Source organism: Drosophila rhopaloa, unplaced genomic scaffold, assembly GCF_018152115.1.
Source record: "Drosophila rhopaloa isolate 14029-0021.01 unplaced genomic scaffold, ASM1815211v1 contig_2, whole genome shotgun sequence".
NCBI classification, from domain to species: domain Eukaryota; kingdom Metazoa; phylum Arthropoda; class Insecta; order Diptera; family Drosophilidae; genus Drosophila; species Drosophila rhopaloa.
The window spans coordinates 6,457,137-6,483,097 of record NW_025335083.1 but is presented as its reverse complement, the minus strand read 5'-3'; the positions used below and the strand labels follow the sequence as shown (position 1 = coordinate 6,483,097).

The 25,961-nt window shown below is 38.0% G+C and overlaps 2 protein-coding genes across 2 annotated transcripts; both read right to left on the bottom strand.

The window, feature by feature from the left end:
• Positions 1-3,108: 3,108 nt before the first annotated feature.
• On the bottom strand, positions 3,109-3,753 carry LOC108044621 (fibrinogen-like protein 1). Its single transcript, XM_017123680.2, has 2 exons — positions 3,317-3,753; positions 3,109-3,256 (listed from the first exon to the last, which is right to left on the bottom strand). Exons 1-2 carry the CDS (start codon positions 3,751-3,753, stop codon positions 3,109-3,111), a joined length of 585 nt encoding a protein of 194 aa, XP_016979169.1.
• Positions 3,754-12,116: 8,363 nt separating this feature from the next.
• On the bottom strand, positions 12,117-13,762 carry LOC108044624 (phenoloxidase-activating factor 3-like). Its single transcript, XM_017123684.2, has 2 exons — positions 13,707-13,762; positions 12,117-13,187 (listed from the first exon to the last, which is right to left on the bottom strand). Exons 1-2 carry the CDS (start codon positions 13,750-13,752, stop codon positions 12,349-12,351), a joined length of 885 nt encoding a protein of 294 aa, XP_016979173.2. The 5' UTR covers positions 13,753-13,762; the 3' UTR covers positions 12,117-12,348.
• Positions 13,763-25,961: the final 12,199 nt, after the last annotated feature.

Sequence of the window (25,961 nt, the reverse complement as noted above, 5' to 3'; positions counted from 1 at the left end):
CGCTATTGCGCAAAATCAGAGGAGCTATGCAAGGGTGGATTATGAGTTCATATCTCGTCATATTTCATAACACCCACTTCCTGCTTGAACTTGTGGTTGCGACTCCTTTGTGGGCGTGAGTAGCGATCCGGTCCAAAATGGCGACGGACCACGGGGATTCACTTTCTGGGCAGGGGGATGCACTCCCGGTTCTTTGAAGTTTTAGTTGAATTGGCAAATGACAGGCGCTGGGATTGGGGCAAACTCCTCTTGAGTGTGCACCACGTTGGAAAATGCTCTCATATCAAAAGAAGTCGAAACCACAAAGAAAATCTCAGCGGCAGATTTTCGGCTACATCAAATCATCGAGTCCCGTATCCGTATTCGAGTCCGTATCCTTATGCCCGTATCTCAGTCCTGTTTGCACCTGCACCCCCCAGCACCCCCCCACACCCTTCACTCCAGAGCAGACAAAGAATTTCCCCCGCTTTCCAATTCCCCGCCGCTTTTCTCTGGCGACTGCGGTTCGTTCGCCTGCTGCCAACTTTCAACTACTTGCAAAGTTTTCACATTTTAAATTTGTTGGCTTGTTGCTTGTGCTCCGATTTTTCTGCTGCCATTTTCCTTCTCCTCCAAAGTTTCTTTGTTTTTCTTCGAGCTGTTCTTGAGTGCAGGTCGCAGTTTAACAGTGAAATTCGGATGCAATCTATTACACATAACAGATAAACAGATAACAGATTAATTATTTTTGAAAATTATTTTATTTTGTTTTCCCTTAATATTTCTCAATTTTTTGAATATATTTCCAAAAATTTATAGTTTGTCAGCATTTATTTTATGCATTAAAAGGTCAAAAATAAAGTCATACTAAATTAAATAATATTAATACTTAATTTGGCTACTGAATCAATCATTTCGAGAGAGACTTTACTTAAAAAAGAAATACATTTTACATTTGTATCTTCTGATAGGATAAATTTGGAGTTATCTCAAAATTGTCTGATTCATTTAATTATGTGCCTAAGGAATATTACTTTACTATGGTTATGGATATGTAAATTTTTGAGTTTTTCCGGCTCGAGGTCAACAATTGAAAAATGTTTTAAATAAAAGTTTTTAAATTGTATTTTTTATTTTTTCCAATATATTTCGGTTGCACTTCGGCAACCGTATATTTTTACATTTTAATATAAAACAAGTTTTAATGCTCAACCAAAGGTCTGTAAAAATAGTTGTGATCAAAGTTCTTTGTTATAACGCACTGCTTAGACTGTATTTATATTTTGAAAAATCCAGTGCACTCGTGTATATTTAAGTTACCTTCGGTCACAATCAGTTATGTGGACATTCTTCTGTACATATTTGAGTGGTAAGACGGATTTGGTGAAATCTTTAATTTGGTGCTCACTTGCATGCATAAGGGCGTTGTACCTTTGCCCTGGACACAACTCAAATATGGAAGCATATGGGCTGGCTAAGGATTCGTGTCCTTTCCAGGACTTCACCACAAGCTGCGGTCCTTGGCCAAATTTGCTTGCACTACATATTTTCAAGATTACCTTCAGGGTGCTGGGTACACTATATACATCTAATAAGCTCCTTCGATGGTTCCTTTGTCTCCCTCATCGTTATCGATTGCGCTGCGAGTTGAGCTGGAAAAATGTTTTCGCTTTATCTCCACGGTGGGCGTGGCATTGCGGGGCGGACTGGTGGCGTAGAGGGAAAAAAATAAATTGTTGCAAACACAAACAGAAATATAATTTTGTTGCCTCGCATCTACATGGGCCACATATTTATGGCATGCCAGCACGTACGCGATATATTGCAACCCAATCGCTAGACGAGAAGCGGGGGGATGGCTTTTATTTATTTGGTAAACTTCGTTTATATCGCACACAAACCGAACGGGGGGAATCCCCCTTCACCCCCCCATCCAGCGAAGGGAAAGCGAAACAGAAAGCGAAACAGCCACCGACGCCATGTTGAATGCGTCGCAGTGGGCGTTGGGCGGTGGGTGGTGGGTGGTGGTGTTTTGGGTGGTGTCGTGGGTGGTGCTCGGGGTGGTCGTCACCATCATAAAAGGCTGGCTGAGACCCAGGACCCAGGACCCATGTACCCAGTGTTTGTTATGCTTGTCAAGCATTTTGCGCGGGACCGTCTAACGATATTTCGATTTTGATATCTTTGGGTGTTATCGTTAAATGTCTGTCTGGTTGATAGAGGGGGGTTTCGGGAATGGGGGGCAGCAGGCGGACCCACAATGTATACAATGTGCCATGTTGATTATGGTCTCATTTTTGGTATTTACTTTTCATTGGAATTAATACACACTTTAAGAAAAAGTTTTTTACCTTTGATGTGTCAATAGCTACAATAAACACAAATAAACTTTCGATAAAATTAGAGTTAATACAACAAAAATCCTTATTTTATAAAACCTACTTACACAACTTTAATATTTATACCCTTGCAGAGGGTAATATAATTTCAGTCAAATGTTTGTTTTTAAAATATCCCCTGGATATAAAAAGCGAACGCATAACACAGAATGATCTTCAGATGCTTCTTAGAGTGCTTATCTGTGCGCAAGTATGTTTGTAGACACCGTCTTCCGGTATTTGAATAGATTTCGGGAATCACATTCAACTCCAGACCAGAAGTGCAATCGTTGCCTTGACTTTGCCCCTTGGGTAGCATCCACCTCCAATATGCGGACCCAAGAATAATAGTATCTTGAGGCTGAAAAGTACCCTTGTTCAGATCATTTCCCCAAACTCCCTAACACTTATTAAACTTATAAATATGAAAATTAATAATAATGGCAGATCGTTTATATAGGGAGTGTCGTTGAATGAATGTTTCCCGGGGTTCGGATTCAAGATTCCGTATTCAGGATTCCGAATTCCGGCGAATTGGAAGCAAGAAGGCACTTACAGATTCCTGTAAACCCAAATTGAGTAATATCTTCAAATAGCTTACCAACCCTCTCCACTTATCCGTACTTATGTTCTTAAAATACGCAGATCAACTGTAAAATAATCTCTATCACTTAATCAAATCTATAAATCAATAAATTTATCAGTACAGTATAGATTTAGTATTTTTTATTAATATTCAAATATATCATACTTAAACAGTGGGATTTACTAAGTAGAATACCTTGGGCCTTATCATCATTTCGACAAAGGTAAGTGATTCATCCCAATCGTCATGCCATAAGTACCAAATAATTCCATTCCAACCTTTGCCATCTTTCAAGTATTTTCCATTGAGCATACTGTAATTTTAAGTGATTATAGTAAGAAGATTTAATAAGAGCATAAATAAACAGGTATACCTCTCTGAACAGTCATTGTGCCACCATGCACCAAATGAAGAGGCACAACTTGCTCCACTAGTATTGTCATTATCCCGATCAAATGTGGAGAACTTTTGGTTCTTATTGTTTGTGAGGGAGTCTCCGGCTTCTCCAGAATATTCACCTAGATTCTTCAACTCGTACAATTCCTCCTCACTTCCGATCATAAAGTCATCGTATTGAGCGTAGCTGGTGGATCCATTAACACTCCCAAGTTTAATGTAGAGTTCGTGGGGTCGTGCCTCAGTCATCCGATGCAATTTTTCCAGCCCGATGAAGAATTCTCCCTTGACATTCCCAAATCCTCTTTTATACGCATTCCAGTTTCGATTGAAGTTCTCGGATCCGTCAATGCGTCTCTGAATTACAGTCCAACCAGGTGGAGAAGACGCACATGACACCTTAAATGGTTCCATCTCCCTGAGTTTTATTTGGCATTCCGACAGCTGACTAAATAGATCTGATTTTCTTTTCTCAATCGTTTTAATTTGAGTCCAAAGATCAGAGATTTGTTCATCTCTATTTGTAAGGTAATTTTGCTGGCTTTTGATTTGCTCCTCTTTCACCTTTAAAATATCTTCTTTTATTTTGATTAGACCTTCGGATATTCTGAACTTGACATCAATTTTCCGCAATTCTGAAAGCTGACTAGATAGTTCTGATTTTGTTTTATTAATCGCATTAATTTGAGTCCTAAGATCAGAGATTTGTTCATCTCTATTTGTAAGGTCTTTTTGCTGGCTTTTGATTTGCTCCTCTTTCACTTTTAAAATACTTTCGTTTATTTTGATTCGGGCTTCGGATATTTTTAACTTGTCATCAATTTTGTGCAATTTAGAAAGCTGACCAGATAGTTCTGATTTGGTTTTATTAATCGCATTAATTTGAATCCTAAAGTCTGAGATTTGTTTATCTCTATTTTTAAGGTGCTCCTCTTTCACCCTTAAAATATTTTCTTTGCTTTTGGTTTGACCTTCGGATATTTTTAACTTACTCTGCAAGTCTTTTATAGTGACTTGTAGGGTATTTACTTGGATTTTGAGTTTATCGTTGTCATCGGCAGTTGTTTTCATCTGTACAAAATGATTTAGAACAGGCGTTAAAATAATATTCATTGCATTTGTTTTCAATATTGTAATTAGTTGGTAACTGCTGTAAATCTTAATTGTAGTTAACCCAGAAAGAGGATGTTTTATCAAAAGTAAATCAAAAGAAACACTTTCAAATACACCGATAACTGGCATCGTCAATTCGAAACTAAAATTAATGCAAGGAAAGAAATTTGAATATTACCCAATACATAATTCCAGTGCAGTATTATTGGCTAAAAAAAACCATTTCCGATAGGAACGCGAAAGAATGTCTAACTAGCCGCAACTCACCGTTCTAAGTTCCTCCATTCTGTTCAATCCCACATCCAGTTTGGTCTGCAGAACCTTCATTGAATTCGCGAAGTCTGCTTTTGTGATGATCTTGCTCACGGATTCCTGGAGTCCCGTGTGCTGGCCCTCCACTTTGTTCTTAAGTTCCTGCAGTTGGTTCTTCATTTCGGAATTCACCGTCATATGTTGTTCTTCCGCCAGCTTGAATCTCGAATCGAGTCCGGCCTGCAGATCCTCTTGTCCTTGCAACGTGGTCATCCTAAAGAAATCCTTAAGAGCTGTCTGCTCTGCCTTGATTTCATCCAACGTCATTCGCATACTATCAGAATCGTCAAAAAGCGGGTTGAGTGCAGCCAGGCAAAAGGAGCCGCATTGTTGAGGTGCATCTTGGAGAACGCACAACGACTGATCCTTTGAATTGGACTCAAGGCCTCCTTGTACACTGGGAAAAATGAATAGGCCAAGCAAATAGGATAATAGCCTCAGCATTTTAAGATGTTCCATCTACTCAAATCGAATTTAAAAAGTGTACTGAAATTTAGCTATAAGTTGAAGAAGCAACGAAGCCTAAAATATTGCTGATAAGTCCCGTGAACGTTCATATTCCGGATGTATGGCAAGTGGTCTTCCTAATCTCTGGTCCGTTGTCCAAAAATCGGAAGAAACCAGATCGCCTAATATGTATATATATGCATCGATTACAATATAAATAGAAATGAGCTAATGTTCTTATCGCTTACTTGCGCTTGTTTTTTATACCCTTGCAGACGGTATTATAATTTCAGTCAAAATTTTGCAACGCAGTGAAGAAGACATTTCCGACCCTATAAAGTATACATATTCTTGATCAGCATTACATGGAGAGTCGATCTAGCCATGTCCGTCTGTCCGTTTCTACGCAAAATAGTTCCTCAGTTTTAAAGCTATCTGCTTGAAAAAAAAGTTGTCTTTCTATTGCAGGTAGTATATAAGTCGGAACGAGCCGGATCGGGCGACTATATCATATAGCTGCCATATAACTGAACGATCGGTCCTATAGCTGCCATATAACGAACGATTAGAAATGCCATAACTTTGTTGTTTTTAAAGTTAGGAAGTTGGGACTTTTTATGAGTATTAAGAATGCATCATATGAATAATTTTGGAGAATATAATTTATAGAATATTCTGCAAATATATATCAACTTCGGCTCCGCCCGAAGTTAGCTTTCCTTTCCTGTTTTGTATAATATTGACATAATACATTTAAGCAATATCAATAGGTTTGATAGTGTAAGTTTTCTTGGTTAATCATTAAACAAACAAATATTATTATTTTTAAGTCCTATATACATTTTCGTTTTTTTTCAAGTTTGGAAAAATAATAACTTTTATTTATTAGACCATGTAAAGTAAATTGCCATATCGATAAATATTTGTTCTCTCACATGAAATTTTTTTATTATTATTATTTACAAAAACCTAATCACTTTTTAAAAATGAGAAACCATTTAAAGACAATGATATAAATATATATACGTATACGTTTCAAAAAGAATAACTTAAATATTTATTTTAGGATTATAGAAAATGTTTATTGTCTACATGTTTAGCTATTAAGGGGGTCTTCTAGTCTAGAAATTTGAGAAAATCGAAAAATTTTTTTTTTCATAATTCGATAGTTTGGATATTCAAAAATATCTTCCTAAAAGGATTTTTCAAAACTCAAATTATTTTCATAGCTATAGCCGTTTTAGTGACGTGGCAACTAGACCGGTTGAGGGAACGACTGGAACTTTAAACGCGTTTTTCTCGAAACTACTTTTTTTGATGCGGTCGCCACTCTAACTCAAGTTCTAATCAGTCGATTTACTTGAAATTTGGCATGAATATTCTTTAAATATATCGCTATCGCATGAACCAACAAAAAAAAAAAATTTTAAATTTATAATATTTTTAAAAATTTGACAAAGTGGAAAAATTAGTGAAAAAAATCGACTTTTTTCTTTGAGTAGCCGCCATTTCATAAAAAAAAAAGATATTTTTTTTTTGGTGGTTCATGCCATAGCGACATTGGTACTCATTAAGAATCTACCATTGTTTTAGTTTTCAGATAACTACAAGCATAGATATCATGGCGACGCGGACACGTCCTCTTTTTTTTCCCCTCTTCTTCAAGAAGGAATAACTCAATGAAAACTAATTTTTTTTTTTTTTAATTTATTTTTTGTACTCCTTTAAGTTTAATAAACAAGTGATAAAAAAACGGATAGTAAAAATATCTATTGCTTTTTTTTTATTAATTGTTAAAAAAAGGTCGAAATTCGAGCCTCTAGACTAGAAGACCCCCTTAATCATGACCAATCGTTTTGTAAGCAACCTTCTACGATCCTACCCAATTTTAAGAACAAAATATGATAAGTATGTGCAAAATTAAAGGTCGTTCCAGGGGAAAGGGGAGGGTTAACGACACCTCTTTCCATAATCGATGTATCCCTGGCCATGGTCATGTGCGAGACTTTTAAATTAGCACTCAAATGTGTCAAGAACCCAGCATCATTATTCCACGAACCTAAGACCCTCGTCCACGTCTCCGGTGCAGTCCAAATTATGCCTGTATGTACGGACTTTTTGACATGGGTCGGTCCTGCATCGGTGCCATCATATGTCATAATTATAGCTGCTCCAGTTCGGGATCCTGCCTGGAACCTGCTCCAGTTCCTGCTCAGATATTGATAATTGGCCAAGAAGTATGACCAACTGCGCCTGCGGCTGGTCAAGTCTAGACGAAAAGTGTCGGTTTTTGAATATTTTGACAGTTGGCACTTGATGGCTCCAATTGGACATAGATTAAATTAATTTTATCAGCTCAAGGGCAACACGAGTTTCATGATATATTTTTTATAAATAAATATCTTGTGATGGCTTGGGGATCAAGGAATTGAAGGGTGATTTTGGTTTTACTTTTACTTCTGATTACAAAAGTAAAGTAGTTCCCTTGAAATATATGAAAGTTGTTATAATCTTGATAGACATTAAAGCGGGGTAAAATTTGCCAAGTTTATCTGTATTTATACATAAAGGAGTCCCCGCAACTCTAATAGATTGAGCAGAAAGATTTTCTGCACCAATTTTTAAGAATGCCCGTTTTCAACTCGTCAAACTTACTATAGAGCACTTTAAGTTTGGAAATTTGTATTTGAAACATTAGAAACTAATATTTAGAAATCTTAAAAGCTTTGTGCAAATCAGTCCATCTTTGAATAATAATTAAATAGGTTTATTTTTCAATTATGATTTCTGTCTATTATTTATACAAAATTGACTTATTAATAAAATTGTTTTTATTTAATGCTAATTACATTTTTTTAATAATGTTACATGGATCATGGTATCTAGCTATAAAAAGATGATACTTAAGGAAATATTTTGTATTAATATTAATTTTTCTTGAATGTGAAAAATAATATATCTATATTTTTTTCTGTATTTTATTTACTTATTATTATATCGCTTAAAAGTACCAGAAGAGCATAGTAAACTTTATGTTTTTAAAACAGATACATTTATTGTTTTCGAGTAATCAAAGAATGTGACCTCCCCAAAGATAAGTGAATGGATTAAACGGAGGTACCGAAACGTATCACTGCGATGGCGATGTCGAGCAGGGAACTGCTCCAAGGCGGGGATTAAAGGCAAGTTGGTAAACCCATTAAGCGGCAGCCGCCCGATAAACTCCACTCGAAGCACGCGATGCTCTAACCGGATGTGATTTATGTGGCTTTTAGGATATTTTATTAAAATGCATATTCGTTGCTCGGATGTCACCGCCGTCCGCCGTTCAGTGTTTATGATTTTCATAAGCTCGCCGGCCATTGGCCAGTGGCTACTGCAGCATCCATTGCTCGAGAGGAGCGGAGGAGCAGGATTAGCAGATTGGGGAGCTGGCTGGGGAAGTGGTTCCTGTTCGGCGGCCAGGCGGCCAGGTTGTACGTCATAAATTGTCACCGCAGGCAGCCGGATCGGGCGGACCCAGGCGCAGTGTCAGGTGAAGATACTGTATCTGATCGCTGCGACCGTTGCGGGTCATAAACAAGCGGTCCCGCGACCAGGTCCTCCGGTCTGCTCTGGTCTGGTTCCCCCCCATCCCTGGCCACCATTGCGCTTCCTTCTGACTTTAATTAAAGCAGCTTGCCCGTCTTCATTTTTGCATCTTCTGCCGGGCAGAAGTTGTATCTTTTTTTTTGGGAGGCAGGGGAAACAACAGTCGAAACAGTCATCAACGTTGGCTGCGGCTTAGAGCGGATTCGTTTATCAGTTTATTTAAATTTTCCTCGCATGATGGCGGGGTGGGTGGCTCGTATTTATGCCCATAATCAGGGCGCATGGAATCCCGTTAAGTCGCGTCATAAGGCGGTTCGCCATTTTCGCTTATCGTCATCTCAGGCTCTGTAAAAGTATCTTTCTTCTTCTCAGCCTCAGTGTCAGTCTTAGTAGCAAATACAGATTCGGTTACAGCCCCGCCCCCAAAAGACTGAGCCCAGTTTTATTGTTGCTGCTGAGAAATTGGATTCGTATCAGTGGCACACATCCACATTTATTCAGATACACATAAGCCCACGCCCACACGTACTGTTTATGGCAACTCATATCTGACAGATATAAAAGTGAACACCCCCAATGCAAAGAAGCTCCAGTCGTCTGGGAAATAGAGACACAGAAAGAAATGATTCAGCGAAATATCGAGATTGTAGGATAGGTCATAAAAAGCATTGGTTAAACGCCCCGATAAAATATGCGATCCTTATAAACATTTTCATTTTTCAATTGAACAGCACAAAAAATAAAATAATTGTCCAATAAGTTTCCTGATCGGCTCTCACCATACAAAATATTGTAAAACAGGTCATTAAAACATTTTAGCGACTTTATTTGTGAACATATTTAAGGAAAAGTTTAATTTTGTTTTATTCAGTGATATGATTTTAATTTTTTGATTATTGAAATAATTTTATTTTGAACGTAAGGCTTGTATATAATTAATTAAATTTGAAATTCTTATTTTAATTAATTACTAGCTTTCTGTATTGCCAATTTATTTTGTCCGAAGAAAACAAAAAGATAAAGTCGATGGAAAATAAACATGAACAGAAAAGCCCTAAACAGCCCGCCATTTTGTGAGAAAATCTTCTCGAACGACAAGAATGTCGAAGAAAAATGATAATAAAATAACACAAATATGGCAGAGGGAAATGCTCGTTATGCGAGGATTTTCTTCCCTCTCTCCCGACTTTTCTCTTACATTTTATTTTTATTTTATGTATTTGCCACATAAGCAGCTTAAGTGGCAGCAGAGGGGGGATAGATAGGGCTCCAGGCAGGCATATACGGATTTACATAAAAACATACTCGTGTGTGTAAGTTTATATATACTTGTATGCCATATCAAAGGCAGAAGGATCAGGCATAATGCCGACGTCGCCGCATGTGCCATAATTTGCAGAAAAGTGCCAGAGCAGCCACCCAACCACACAGCTCCAATCCAATTCCAATCCCATTCCCACTTCCACTTCCATTTCCATTCCCACTCCCATTTCCATTTCCACCCAACCCCAGGCTGGCATTAAAATGCCTTTCGAACAAGGATAACATTTTCGCTTTCTTCCAGGACGAGGGGTATATGGCACATGGGGCGAAATGGGTGCATGCCATAAAAACAATAGCGCACATAAATTTTGCACAAATATATAAAGTATGCAAAAAGGCATAAAAACGAATAAAAAGCAGCGGGAGGGGGTTTCCCCACCAATTGAGGGGGTAGGGAAAAACCCTCGTACATTCACGAAAATCGTAAAACATAAGTAGGATACGAAATATTTGCGATTTCGTTTGCTTTATTTTTCCCTTTTTTCTGTTTTGTGTTCATTTCATTTCGCACTGATTTCGCAGGAATTTTAACGAGGTCCGATATGGGTGAACCTCGTTAGGGACTCTTGGAAAATGGTTTTTTGGGATAGATAGAGTCTTTCTACAATATTTTTAAGGATGATCAACACTACAATGCCAAATATGTTATTTTAGGCAATTTCTACTTACCAAAATGCGAAGTGTTTTAAAGAGTTTAAATGAATTAAAATTTTAGTAAATTTTACTTATGTTAATACGTTTTAGAAAATAATTAAACAAAAATTAAATTATTTTTAAGATTCAAGCCTTTTAGGCTTCCATATTTAGTCGCGTTTTATTATTATTCCTATATACTTGAAAAATAACCGAATGTTATTTTTTAAATGTATCTGTTTTTTTAATAAAAATGTTTTATAAGTAGATTTACAAAACTAAAATAATAATAGTTATAATTATAAAAATGAATTTCAAAAATGTTCCATACCTTTTATGTTTTAATTTGGTGAAATATTCCTATGATCAAAATGCTTTCTTATTCAGCCAAATGCATTTTCAATCTTTTGATGATTTTTCCATATGTTTGAAGGCAGATCGCTAGCGATACGGACTTTATCAGGTCCTTTTGAATTCATCATATTTAGGTAATGACATCAGCAGCATACCCTCACGGTCATTCCGATATCGGGGGTATCAATCTTCTGCATTAGACGGGGCAATCGGAACAAATGCGATTGCCGGAGGGCATTCACGCATCTCCATCTTTCACGGGGTCACAGATGTTGGCATTTGCCGGCGTCATCGTCGTCACCCGTAATTGGACATCGGTCCTCCTCCTGACTTCACCCCTCACCTCGCCGTATGTGCTCACGTAATTGTGATTTTCCGTGTTTTCCATTTGATTTTCCCGTTCCTTTTCCCGTTTTCTCCCTCCGCCCGAATTCGCCAAGTGCATGAATTTGTCGTTTTCAGAAATTTATGCTTTTTAGTTTATTGCTGGTGCGAGGTGGTGGAGGGTGTGCCGGCATAGTTTTATGAGTGGACCTTGTGTGCTGGCCACCAGAAGTCCGTCCCTGGCCAGGGCAACTCCATGTGTAATTGGGAATTTATTAGTCGCTAGAGACTCATTTACATTTCTTCCTTGGGGGTCGGGGGTGGAGTGTGGGGAGTGGGAGTCGACAAAGGACGCAGGATTCATGCTGAGGCCATCGGAGGCTGCTGTAATTATTAGCCATTCTTTTATTTATGGCAAACAAAGTTTTGATTTATCCCGAACGTACTGGATTCTCAAGACGAATGCCTGCAGCTTGGCAAATAAATTTCCGAAATTGTCTATCTTTCTTTCCTCTAGAACTGATTTATTACTAATTGCTAGTCATACACCTGGCATTAATCTACTATCCTGGAGTTTTATTTTCATTGGATGCGAATCACATTTTTATAAGCTTATCTTGGTATTACATTTTTGTATATTTTACTTTTCATTTTATATTTAAAAAAAAGAAAAAAAATAAATAACAAAATGCTTTCTGTAACTAGACTAAAAATATTACAAAATCTGTAGTTTAGCCATCACCAAATAAACTCTATAAACTAAACAAAAGTTTATAACGATTTGTAAACTAATACATATCATGCTTACGTTTTAGGAGTTTTAAAAGTAATTATAGCTAGGTGGATTTTTTCGATTCAATAAAAGATCTAATTAAACAAAAATATCACATCGCTCAGAAATATTAAATGACGTCAGACCAAAGCAGTATTTTTCAAAATCCAGTCCCTGTATGGAGCAATGCGGACGAACACTTGTAAAGTTAGATTTTTCGGTGAATAAAGTAGCATGTATGAGATTGGTAGGGCGACCAAGTAGAAGTTCTTCGGCTTCTCATCCACGATTTTGATTCCCATTAGTGGTGATCCAAAATAAAGGGTTTTTTCCTCGTCTCCCAGGGCACACAGATGGTTCGTCGTCATATTTTGCCAATCCGGGTAGGCCACCGACTCGCAGAAGTCCCTACTGGCCGTGAACACTTGCACCTTCCTCCGCCACTCGCCCTCCTCGTCGGCCTCCTGACCCTTCCACAAGGGTCTCCTGAATCCGGCTATCTCCAACCTCTGGGCGATCTGGTTGCCATCGGCCTCTTTCACGGGTGGCAAACAGATGGGCTGCACATAGTCCGTGAACTCCACATCCCGCACCAGTTTGGCCAGTGCTATGTTGTTGTGTATGTCGTTTTTGTACTCGGGATGCACCACCAGCTCATCGATCTCCACCTTTTGCGGCGGCGGGGAGCACTGGAAGATGTTTCCCTCCCGCCGACAGTCGCGCACTTTAAAGTTCTCATTTTCGCGCCAGTCCCCGAACAAAATGAACAAGGTATCGAAATCGGCATTGGATAGTGCACAGAAGGCGGTGGCGATCGCATATCGTTGGTGAATCAGGACCGCAAAGCAAGTGAACGTGGTTCCATTTTCGTGCACATAGCCAATCCGTCCAATCCAGGGATACTCATCCGGAGCGGTGATCTCATTCCCGCTGTACAATTGGTTTTCCCGCAGATTTCCGCAATTAAGTCCAGCAATTGCTGCAAAAAGGAAAAACCCTTTAGCATCATAAAGAACCCCAAACAAATCTAATGTAACTGCTCGCTGTTTTCACTCATGTTAACCTAATGAAATCACTGATTTATAATGACTATCTCTCATTTAACTGGCAATAACTGAGAGCTTTGATCAAAAAGTCGTTGCTTTGAGAAGGTGCAATCTTAGATCAGTTCGCTCACCGGAAAAGTTGTATACTGTGTTTTGGCCAAAGCTTTAAATAATTTTCAATCTTAGAAAGCATATGCTGTTCTTTGACCTTTATGCAAAATATGAAATATGATAGACAATGTAAGCGTTGCTTTAAATATCATTCCGGTTATACAGCTGAATTTCCCGCAGATTTTCACAATGACTACACTGAGTTGCTATGAGAGAGAAAACCAGAGTAATACTATAGACGATAATTATTTATCTATTGTTTTAAACTGATTTTCTGACTCAAGTTCAATTAATAAACTCACTGATTCGTTATAGATTTCTCCAACTCAATTTTCACTTACGCGTTAAGAGGGCCGGCAATACCCCGAGTATAAAATAGACACACATCTTCCAGTGAGCTGTGATCGCAACTGACGATCGATCGGTCGAATAAATGGTTTTAATATTCCACTAAAGATATCAATGTGAGCTTTTTCTGCTGAGATTATTAGCTGGAAGCTTTCATTCTATTACTTATACTAGCTTTCATTATAAAATGTGTAATTGTTTGTTTAATTCTTTTTTTGTTATTTTTCCCTTTAAAGCCATTTTCTTAAAGTAAAAACTATTATGGAAATTTTGAATTATATAGAAAATCGTAAACTTTTAAATTGTAGGTGCATACAGGAAATGTATTGAAAAACAATTTCAGTTTGATTGCAAGATAAGATACATGGCTAGCCCATACATTCATATATGGCAATGTCCTGAAATTTGTCGAAATTATGCTTAATTTGATGTAATGTTGTAAAACCTTTATCCTGCCCGAATTTGCCTTGAACCCAACCAAACGCAAGCTTAACTTGTCTGTCATACGTTTAATTTAAGCCTCGAATTTGTGGACTGGCGAAGGTCCTCCTCGTTAATGGAAGCCGTGCTCGCCGGGTCACGCATAATCTTATTAAGCACCGGACTCCAACTCCGTTCCCGTCTCAATTGGAAGGCGGAGAAGAAATTTCAACAACGTCACCAATTTCCGGCAATTATTTCGACTGTCGGTTGATTTAATTTATTCGTTGCTCAAAATTAAAACCAAACCAAAACAAAGAAATCCCCTTGTCCAAGTCGAGCGACATTGTAAACAGGCCACATCCCCAGTCCTCCTCCTCCTCGTCCTCCTCCTCATCCTCGTCCTGCCGGAGGTCCTGCTCCGGTTCCATTTAATTCGCCTCCTTTATCGCCCGCTGGGTTTGTTGGCGCGATTTTTCATCCCAGGCGCAATTGGTTTTCAATTCGGGGCCATGTAATCCCCCAGCTCCATGGGATATTTCTGGGGATTTATGTTGCTTTTTCTTTGCCAGCACGGGAGTGGGAGCCTTGGTGGGATCCCTGCATATTATTAGCGAGCGCTGCGTGACTGCCAGTTCAACTTTTAATCGAATGCACATAATTGCCAAAATAAATCAATCAATTCGGCTCGGCTGCTCTCTAATGAGAACTGACAACCGCCAAGTCATTGCCACTTTTGAGCTGAACATAAGTCCAGTTCTTATTGGTTACATGTGGGTCTTTTGCATAAATTACACTTGACAAGGAATTAGGATTATGCCCTGTTTGATTGGCTTTCCTAATGGTTGCATTATTATTTTAAACAGAGCTCCAATTTAACAATATCCTACTCTAAAAAGCCAGTTTCAAATCAAATTAACTTAATAACTAATTTTAAATACTTAGTTATTTTATAGAATAATCAATTTGGAAAACCCATGTTATGGGACAGCCTAGGACTGAACCCAAAATATTTTTAAAAATGATTTATATTATGGAAAGGATTCGGAAGATGACAAACTTAATGCTGAACTTTGTGGCTCAGTGTCACATTCCCGGGAATAAATCCGTGGACAGGGTAACCTTTAACGACTTGGTTTACGTGTCATTTGACTCGGGAAGGAAGCCCTCTGGATAATGCCGCGTCTTAGGTGAACATAAATATCCGTGTTCCGTCCGATAGTGATCTCAGTCTGGCTCTCTTCTTCGGTCACGTGCCATCGAAGTCGCGCCTCCGTCTCGTTTTGTAATCCGCGAGATATGGCATCGACGACACGCTCCCACCGACTTACTCTGCGCCCATTATGAAAATGACAAATGGAGCGCAAGTGTCCGCCTCCCCGGATAAAGTAAACAGAAAGGAGTACTCCCGGAAAAGATCCCGGAACGCGTGAGGGATTATGTGTCAAAGGATTAGAGACAACACGAACTCCAATGTTCCCACCTCGGGGCTTAATTTTGATAGGAATTGATTTAACATTGTTGGGAATGCAGAAGATAACTATCATAATTGAATCGGCTGAGACTCTTTTTTGGGGACTTAAAAGGTAACTTGATTATTTAGTCTATGCTGTAAAGATTTTGAATTAAAGAGTTTTTGAGACTTCAAACAGATTTCTGTAAACTACTATTAATCCATTTTTTGAAATTAATAATAATTAAATTTTATTCGATTCATTTAGCTTACTCTAGTTCAGATTGTAAGTTTGGTCATTTACCACCAGAAACCCACACTTGCATTAATCTTTAATATAAAAAATATTTATCATATACATTGTTGTTCTTTAATAATGTTTTGATTGAATGATTTTTGATATTTACGCAAAAAATAACTTTTTAATAAGGCTCCAGAAATGGCACGTTTAAAATGTTTATAGATTTTGTTAGAAATACATACCTTAAAGTACATCACATTTCATGAAGCTCTATTAAAATTTTTAAAATAATATATTTTCTGATAATAACAACTTTAAGTGGTGATACATTTATATTTTATTCAGGAAAAGAGCAACTGCACCCAAATTAAAAGATTCAAATCTGGGGTTGGGGGACCTCTCGCTGCGTTAAAAACGCTTGCAAACAAATTTGTGTTAAAATTTCAACCATAATTTGGTGCCACCGAAAAGCACAAGAAGGAGTCCGGATTCACATGGTTGGGGTGGCAGGACCGAGCTGCCGGAACTGACGAGGACGTTATTAGCCGCAGGGGGAGTTGAAGCGGATGGAAGGATGAAGATAAAGTAGAGGAAAAGGATCAAACCTTGGAGGGGTGGTTTGATTTTTTTTCAACGCGCTGCGGCAATCCACAATTGAATTTAAAAAAAGAAACTGCAAAACGCATTTTTCAAATTGACAAACAAACCCAGCGAAAAGTGAAATGGAAATAAAAACAAACAACGGAGGCCAAGGAAAACAAAGTAACCTGAGACCGATTCCTATTCCGAGTTCAAACGAATGATGATGATGGTGATGAGGCTGGGAATGGTGGGGTGTTTCTGGAGAAGAATAGGACGACCTGCAAGGGGTGTGAAAACGAAATAAGTATAAAGAAATAGAAGCTCACAGCAGGCAGCTCAATTTTGAACGAAGTCAAATGGACAGGGGTTAGGTTTTTTTATGAGGGTGGTTCGACTCTACATTTTGGCAATTATAGTTCCGATATGCATACACGCAATTAAACAAACAATAAATTGTTATCAATCAGTTTTACAAGCGTATCAACACAATTTTATCGGTGACTCCTCAGTTTTCAAAGGTCTGGCTTGAAATGGGTTGATTTAAAATAAATATATAAAGCTGTTAACGTCTATATGTATACATTTGTGTCAAAACTCTTATCACACCTACAAATCAAAAACTCAAACATGCCTAAACATTTAACTATTAAGAAAATTTGACTTGTTTTCTTACCTTTCCTTTACTTAAGTTATAAATTTATTTATTTTATATTTAATTTTGTATTCTCCTTTAAAGTTATTATACCCTTGCAGAGGGTATTATAATTTTGGTCAGAAGTTTGTAACGCAGTGAAGGAGACGTTTCCGACCCTATAAAGTATATATATTCTTGATCAGGACCAATAGGGGAGTCGATATAGCCATGTCCGTCTGTCCTTCTGTCCGTCTGTCCGTCTGTTTCAATACCGTTTGCGAGCTCAGTTTAAAAGCTAGCGATCTGAAACTTTCACACTCGTCCTAAAACATGTGTACGCAGATCAAGTTTGAAAATCGCCCCGATCGGACGTCTATATCCTATGGCTCCCATAGGAACAATCGGATATATCTTGCAAGAATTGATGATATTTCGCGCAGTGTAAAAGCAATTGACATGAATCTTTCCAAATCGTATTTTTTTATGCATACCTTGATTAGGGTAAAAGCACGTGACGATCGGACGTCTATATCCTACAGCTCCCATAGGAACAACAGGGTGAAATCGGTCCAAATTTGTTGGTTTTCTGAATTTTTCGCGTAGTGTGTAAGCTACTGACATACATTTTTCCAAGTCTTATTTATTTACGCATATCTTGATTAGGGTAAAAGCGCTTGCCGATCGGGCGTCTATTTCTTATAGCTTCCGTAGGAAAAATAGTTAAAGGCTGCGAAAGTATCCCTTTTTTTCTATTTTTATATGACATTTTTGCAGTATAAAAGCAATTGACATCAAACGACGCAAATCTAGTTTATTTATGTATACCTTATTCCTTTCGCTACTTTTTCAGTTTTAGCAATTTCGGCAAAGTCTGCAAGGGTATTAAAACTTCGGCTTGCCGAAGTTAGCTTCCGTCCTCGTTTTTTTTACATATTGCGACTGGCGCAATAGTTTATAGGTTTTTTGAACTTGTGGCGTTGGGAAGTCTCTGTGAAATAAAAATAATAATAATAAATTCTACGCTTTCTTAATGTTGTCAGGTTTAGTAAACGCATTTAGTAAAAGCATTACATTTATAAGAAAATACAATAAAATGGATATAGAAACCTACAAACTTAGGTCCTTTAACTTTTGAATTAAGTTAGTTAGAATATTTTGGAACATTAAGTCTTTCTAGGCTTTTCGAATCCAACCCTTTCTTAAAATTAATATGATTTTCTCTGGCAACAAGATATGATTTTAAGTTGTGGCACTCCAGATTGTTTAAAATTCGTTAATTGTTATATATACTTGTATACTTGTCGTGTTAAATTTCCCCACTGATGGGTAGAGCAAACAGAACCGCAGATGTCCAGTTTCTCTGAACGATTTCCATCTCCACGGGAGGCGGTCTCATTAAGGCGCCAAAGTGCAGGCCAATTGCAGGGGGCGTGGTCGTGCCGCGGGCATAAATCACGCCGTTTAATAACTAATAAACGCCATCGCTCAAGTGGCAGCTGTCAGCTTGTCAGCGGCGAGCGAAAAGCGTGAAATTGTCGCAAGAGGACAGGACCAAGGGTCAGGATAGCAAGTAAAACAAGGACGACACTGCGCTCGTTCCAAGTAAAAAACACCCCAGAGGAATCCATCAGTTTTCGTGATTTTCGTATATTAAGTCATCATTTTCGGTCCCAGTTGAGCATCTCCCTGGGGGAAAGTCCGAGTTATTCGGGGAAAAAACTTTAAATTGAAGCTGGGACAATAAATGGTGGATGATTCTTATGTCCGCTCTGTCTGATTACAAGAAAAGTTAAGTGCTTCGACTCGAAATGGGAAAAGAGGGGAACTCATTGCTCGGGGATCACTTTCATGTCCATGTTTCATTAGTGGTTAATGTCGGACACAATGGGGAAGATTTAAGGAATTTTAACAGAACAAGGTGGTTTTCCAAGAAATGGAAATTAAATTGAAAACAATATAAAATTGTTGAATAATAATATATTATGATAACACTGTCCTTTATGAATAGGCATTCAATAATAGATTCATCATATGTAGGATACTCCAACATAAGTTTTCATAATTGTAAGAAATAAAAAGTTTATCAAGCCATCTCAAAATTGTGATTCTATTTTGATCTATTATCATTTAATTATTGTTACCTAAAAGTATGTTACAACTGTTCGTCAAATTATAGACAGTTAATTCTATTGCAATTGGTATAAGTATCAATAATCTTAAAAATGATTGTTAGCCATATAATACGGTTTTTACTCTTAACATATGAGATTAAGTTTACGATACAAGCGAATAATTGGTAAATTTTAATACAAATTTAATTTTAATTTATTTGGAAAGGAATTACGTTTTGAAGAAATAAGAGTAAGCTACCGGAAATATAGAGTTTCATTCAAAAGTTATTTTATTTTTATTTAACCAGAATATTCAGTCAATTAAAACATTTTAAAAATCCGGAATCCGTTTGGTTTCTAATATAATGACTCAGATGTAAAAGAAAGTATTTGTATGCGTAAAAGTTACAAATATAAATACACTCTTAGATATTAGGAAAACGCTTTAAGATTTCAAATAGAAAATTCCCTGTGTGGCGGGTAATTGAAGTCATCTCGCAGTGTCAGCCACCTCGTCATCCATTAAGATGTGCTACAACAAATGCACTCATTTGCTTGCAGGTGTCTAAACCCACCACCCACCACCCACCACCCCTTGCTTAACCTTTGCCCCTGGGGGAGCACTCTAATGCGTCAAAATCCTTCAACTTTTCGCAGCCTTCGCGCACAATGCGGTGGGCGAAGGGGCGCTTAAGGGGCGTGGCAGCTGCTGAAGAGTCCTTAGCTTTCCTGCGAAAACAAAAACAAAGCTAAAAACAGAACAACGGGCAGAAAAAAATGGGAGAGAGACTGACAAAAGTATTTGAATTGACAAGTGCCATCAAAATAGAAGCGGAATTAAATTTATCATGCCAAGTGGTGGCTTCGCGAGGCGGGCGGGGGGATTGAAAGGTGAGGAAAAACCAGGAGAGCTATGACGGGATGTCAGGGGATTTTCATCCCCAGCAACAGCAACAGTAGCATCGACATCCGCCGGCTGAAGCAACGTCATCGATCAACTCGAGCGGAAGGCAGTTCCGCCGGAAGGAAGGCGAACTTTTAAATATTGAATAATATGTTTTTCTTTCCCATCACCCGCCCAGCCCCCAGCCACGCCCCGTTTTGACTTGGCTCGTTTTGGTTGCCAAAAACTTGGCATAATGATGGGGCGAATGATGAGCAAAATCTTGACAGCACTGCACAGTGTGACTGATAGCAATAAAATATTAGCTCAATTTGTTTATGTTAAATTTCTTTATAAATAAATACAATTTTACCTTTAAACTGTACTGATTTAATTTTTTAAGTGTTTAAAAAATATAAAATATTAAATAATATGTTTTGTATATTGCATATTTATGAAAAGTATGTGATATAAAATAATGCTAGACTTATAGAAAGTTTTAAAATTAAGTGATCATTAAAAAGGTATTGTCACAAACGTTTCTTCTTATTTTAATCCAACTAAAGTCTTCACTTAAACTACATAATGGATCATACACTTTTATAATGGAGATTTAAGGTTATAAAAGTTTAAAATTTATTTTGAATCACTGTTAAACAGCTTGCTAAATCGATCAACATTTAGATGATGATGACGACAATGACGAAACGCTTTCGGAGTATTGGGCAAACAAATCAGCCCAGACTCCAAAAGCGGAGAAAGCCAAGCGATATAGAGTGGGGAAAGCATGGCAACGAGAACAGGATGAAATCAAATAGGATGGGAAGGTCTGCTATTCGAAACTCTGCCAGCTTGCCACTTGAATCTGCTATGCCGACTCCCATTTATATTACAGCATATTTTGAATGGGCTTTTTAATTTGTATTTAATTTCATAATTAGAGCTGAGCCCCGACACGTTCCTGGTCTGCTCGGATTACGGAGCACGGCACGCGACTCCATTTCGTTCCCGACACCCGAATCGTGTTAAATGTAATCCGCTTAGCGTTCATAATTTCTGCTAATATGTGCCAGGACCTCAAGTTCGTATGGGTTTTTACAGGACTGACGCATATTCCCAGGCTCTTTCAAAACCATTGAAGAGGGGGTTTGGGTGGAATCCTGTCTGAAATATGGCCTCGCATTGGCTCTTTCAATGTAAACATCGCACGAGAAGTGGACAAATCGTTCAACTAAAAACGACAGCAATCAAACAAAATTGAATATCAGCGGAAACGGAAACGCCAAAAATCGACAGCAGCAACTGCCGGAAAAATGCTGGAAAAAACGGATGTCGGCGTGACATTTGGGGCAGGGATCCAGGGATCTGGGATGCGGATTGCGGGGGCTCACGGCAATTGTTACGTGTCAATAACTGCAATAAAAAATCCGACTGCAACATCGCCCCATCCCAATGGTTCGCCTTTCTCCGGCAGACTGCGCCTCAATAACTCTGCAGCTCAAATCAAAATCAACGTTGCATTTCAATTGCGAAATTGCCAACTGCCAAACGTCCACATCCGCTCATCAATCGCCCCGGGAAAAATCGGTGCCCATCGTCCAGCTCCACTCTACCTTTGTCCCACCTTCCTCGGATTGGCCAGGAGAATATTAAAATAAATGTCCATCAGTTAGTTATTCCAGCGAGTTATTTGTTTCGTTCGAGATTAAATTAAACTAGGCCGAGAATGGCCTGTTGGGTGAAATAATAGTAAAAGAAAGCTAGTTTTAATCTATTTCGGTGGAAGCGAAACATTTTTCATAGCAAACTTTTAAGCTTGCACCAAAAATTATCTGTATGTTCACATAAGTCTTCAAAGTGGAACTCTATTAAAAATTGCTCTAAATATTTGGGAAATTTAATATAGAAGATTATACGTTTAATAATTTGTTGCTTTTAAATACCTTTACCCTTTTATTACCAATAACGTATTTGATAAAATAACTAATACTAAAAGAAAAAGCAATTGCCTTATATTGGTTTGATTCTCTTTGATTTCTTATTCTAATTATAATAAATAGCGAAAATAAGCAAAGCATTTTTGAAAGATATCTGCACTGATAAAAATAAATTCCTCATATATAGAAACATCACCTTTAATGTGTACTAGCCTTTGGATTAAGACAAATGTTTAATGATATTGTTTACTTGACAGACATTTGTTCTTGAGTGTAGAAACGTAAATATTTTTATTGTATTTCTTAGAAAATCAGAGAATAGAAAAATTGTCTTGTAAAATAAAAGCCAGGGGGTAAATGGTTCAAAGCCCAGATTGGGCCATTTATTTAATTTTATTTAACAAAAATTTTTTTAACAAAAAATTAATTCAAAAAAATTCAAAAACCAAAGGTAACAATCAAAGTTTTAGGGTGTGTATATTTAAAATTTAATCGCTAGATCAAAATAAATATTTCATGTAAAAATCTCGCTTTTTGTTCCGTTTTGTTCAATTTATAACGATGGACAATGCAAAGTGAGTGAAGCACCCGATGTTTATTGCCATGTGTCATGTTATCCGACTTGCAGATCCACCAGTTAACTGCCCCTTTATTGGCATACAATGTTTTACGGCCTGGTTTGATGGCCATTATCTAATCTGGAGGGACGCATCTGCAGTGATCTATTGGGATGTCACCGTGCGCCCTCAAGCCGAGTTTTTAACAAAGGAAATTGCAAATGTATTCCGGGTGCCAGATCTATTCTACTTTTTTGCATTCCGCCGGGGTGACTTCGATGGGATCATGTTGCAGCAGTTATTAACACGCTGTTAGCGATTTGTCACAAAAATGCCTCGTATGACATGTGTGCAAACAAGACCAGAAAACGGTGAAAAGATAGACAATGCGGCCAGTTCGGGGGTTGCAGATAGTCCTCGAAAGGGGTGTCCTTGCAAGGATCTCAGATCCACCCTGTCGATAGTGGCCAGCGAGGCGCGATTAATGAACATGTTGTTTTCTTTTAATTTGACACAAAACTTAAATTTAAACTCGATATACACAGGCTCGATTCAATAGCAATTTTCCTCGCTTTTCGCTACCCAATCTGTCTTCATTTTCGACCAGTTCCGCATTGTGCCAAGTATTTATGCATATCAGTAAGTATTTAATTAAAAACACATCAAACTGCAGACTCACAGAAATCAATCACAATTACAACCAATCGCCAACGAGGGTCGTGCTGAAAAAGTGGCAAAATGTGAAAAATGCACAAGGATAAAATGGAATCAAAGGAATGCACTGCACTGGCCGAAGGATGTATGATTCGACGCGGATGTATCCATAATAAATGACGACTAATTAAAAATTCCACCGATGCATTTGGACAGTTCCACCGTTAATCGTTTCATGTATTTCGGTTTTTTGATTTATGTAAAATATCCAAAAATGGTTTGAAGGGGGTGAAAAACTAGGTTTAATTGGTATTATTAAAAATGTAAAAGTAAAATGTATTTTATAATTACAAAAGTTAATTAATCAAAACAATTTAATATTAACTTAAAATTTGTTGAAATTCTTTACTGTTCATATGTGCTGAGTTCGATTTAAATATTTTTAAACTCCTTTAAAAATACCTTTCGGAAACAGCAGGACTTGCTAGTTCCTAGCCCGTAAATCCGTGCAAAGTCGAGGAGAAATTGCTTCCACTCGACTGGCCTCATTAAGTGGCAACACAACAAAACAAAAGTCGACCACAACATTTCAAATCAAATATAAAAGTCAAAAATCCATCGAAGCCGAAACGGGGGCGTCGAGGTTGGAACTTGGCCAGGTCCTGCATGCAAATATCCTTCGGGGGTGGCAGAGTCTTTGGGGGGTAAGGGGCTAACCGCAGTCGAGGCACCAAGACGCCGGCAATGAATGAGAATTTGCTTTGCGGAAAAACTTAAACACCGGAAACAATTAATTCCACTTGAATTAACATATGCACAGAGTGGCCTCCCTGGGGGCGGGGGCTTAAAGTGGCCAGTGGGGGAGGAGCATTCTAATCGAGGACCTTCGAAAGTGTTGACTGCTCGTGGGGTTGATTGATCGCCCCTCGGTCCTTGGATGAGCACTCCCCGGGAAAAGTTTCGCCATAAGCGTTCCCGAAGCCATTCGTGTTTATGAGCCAAAACTTTTGATAGACTCGCGGAGAAAGGGCTTAAAATAAACACAGGAAACATTATTTAGAATAAGATTTAATTATATAGAAATAAGTGTAACTATACATTTCATTTCATTCATTTTATTTAAATTAATTTTAATTAATACCTTATTCCTAACAAGTTTTAAATAACTCAAGTATTCAAAAATCATAAATGTTAGGCTAAACAAAAAAGGTAATTTGAATCATTTTTTCATTTTATGCTTGATTGGTATTGTTAAAGGAATGTAATTTTAAAAAATAATTTTAAAAATCCTTTTATGTTAATAGAGCTCATGTTTTTCTTAGTGTACTATCATTTAGAGGGGTTTGAGGAAAATAGTTCGGTGTACCGCATTGCGAGCAAACAGTTTCAGAAATGAGTTAAAAAGTTAATTGCCAGCGGACAGGTAATTTCTGGCACACTTCAAGTGCAAATGCCATTAAGTAATATGCAAACTAGGGTGGCCCCACCCCCGAGACAGCCGAATTCCACCCTTCCCCGGCCCGCTGGCCAAGTCAATCAAGGGGCTGACAGGCTCGACTGCCGCGACACGAAAGCCATAAAGTCACGAAATGCCTCCAACTACAGCGCCGATCCTGGAACCCGGGATGGGTCCTGGGCCCCGGGTCCTTGTTCGTTGTCCTCCCACTCCTCCTCGTCCCGTTGCGTGGGCCTTGCGGTTAGTTTTACAGCTAGTTCTATAAGGAGCAGACTGGTGCACTTAGAAAAATGTCCAAAGCTTTGGAGAGTTTTTCTGGATAAACTTCTACGCAATGTATGCATATTTATACTTGCACAAAGATACATTAACATATTTAAATCCTTGCATATCGTGATTTAATATCCGCTAAAAGTTTACAACGTAGTAAAAATATTAAAATAATTTAATAACATATTTTATCCTAAGTAAAAAAATCAAAATGTTGTCATTCAACATTTGCAAGCAATAATTTTGTACTTGCGCTACCTGCGATAAAAAATATTGCATTCAAGTAGGCTTAATATTTATATGCTTAAAGTAAAATTTATGACATAATTTTTAAAAGTTGGTACAATTTAAAACATTTTTCAATACGGCAGTAAACATAACAATACAAACTTTTTCGTAAGGTTCTTAGCAATCTCTTCCAACCAAATTCGCTTGGAATTTCTTTGGATGTACATTTTAATTTCAACCGACATAAAACAAATTATTGTGTATTAAATAATTAAAATCTTTCTATCTTTTCATGTTTCGCATTGATCTTAAGTTAAAATTAAATTACTTAAGAATTTACATATACCGAAGAAAACAAGTTTTTTAGTTTTTCAATTTCAGTCTGGAAAACAGGCATCTTATTATATTTGTGTATTGAGCAAATCAATAAATATTTTTCCCAGTGTAGAGCTTTCCAGCAGGGGAGTTGGCCCGGTGACGTAGGTGAGGTGAGGGGGTGGGCACGGATTAGGGACGTGGTGAGGTGACCGCACAGCGCGTGCTCACGTTTAGGCGTAACAAATTACCATTAAACTGCACCGCCCCTGCCCCTCTGCCCTCTGCCCACTGATTATTATTTAATGATGAGCCCGGGCAGATTGTCCCAATAAACAAAAGTCTGGGTCTCGAGGGCTGCTTCATAGTCGAGTTGCTCGCCTAATTATACGTCATACGATATACACACATTTATCCAGTTGCCTTGGGACGTGTGCTGGCAATTCGTTTAGGGAACGAAATGGGGACTCTTAGCAGTTCACCCACTTTCTGGTTGCTATTGCTAAA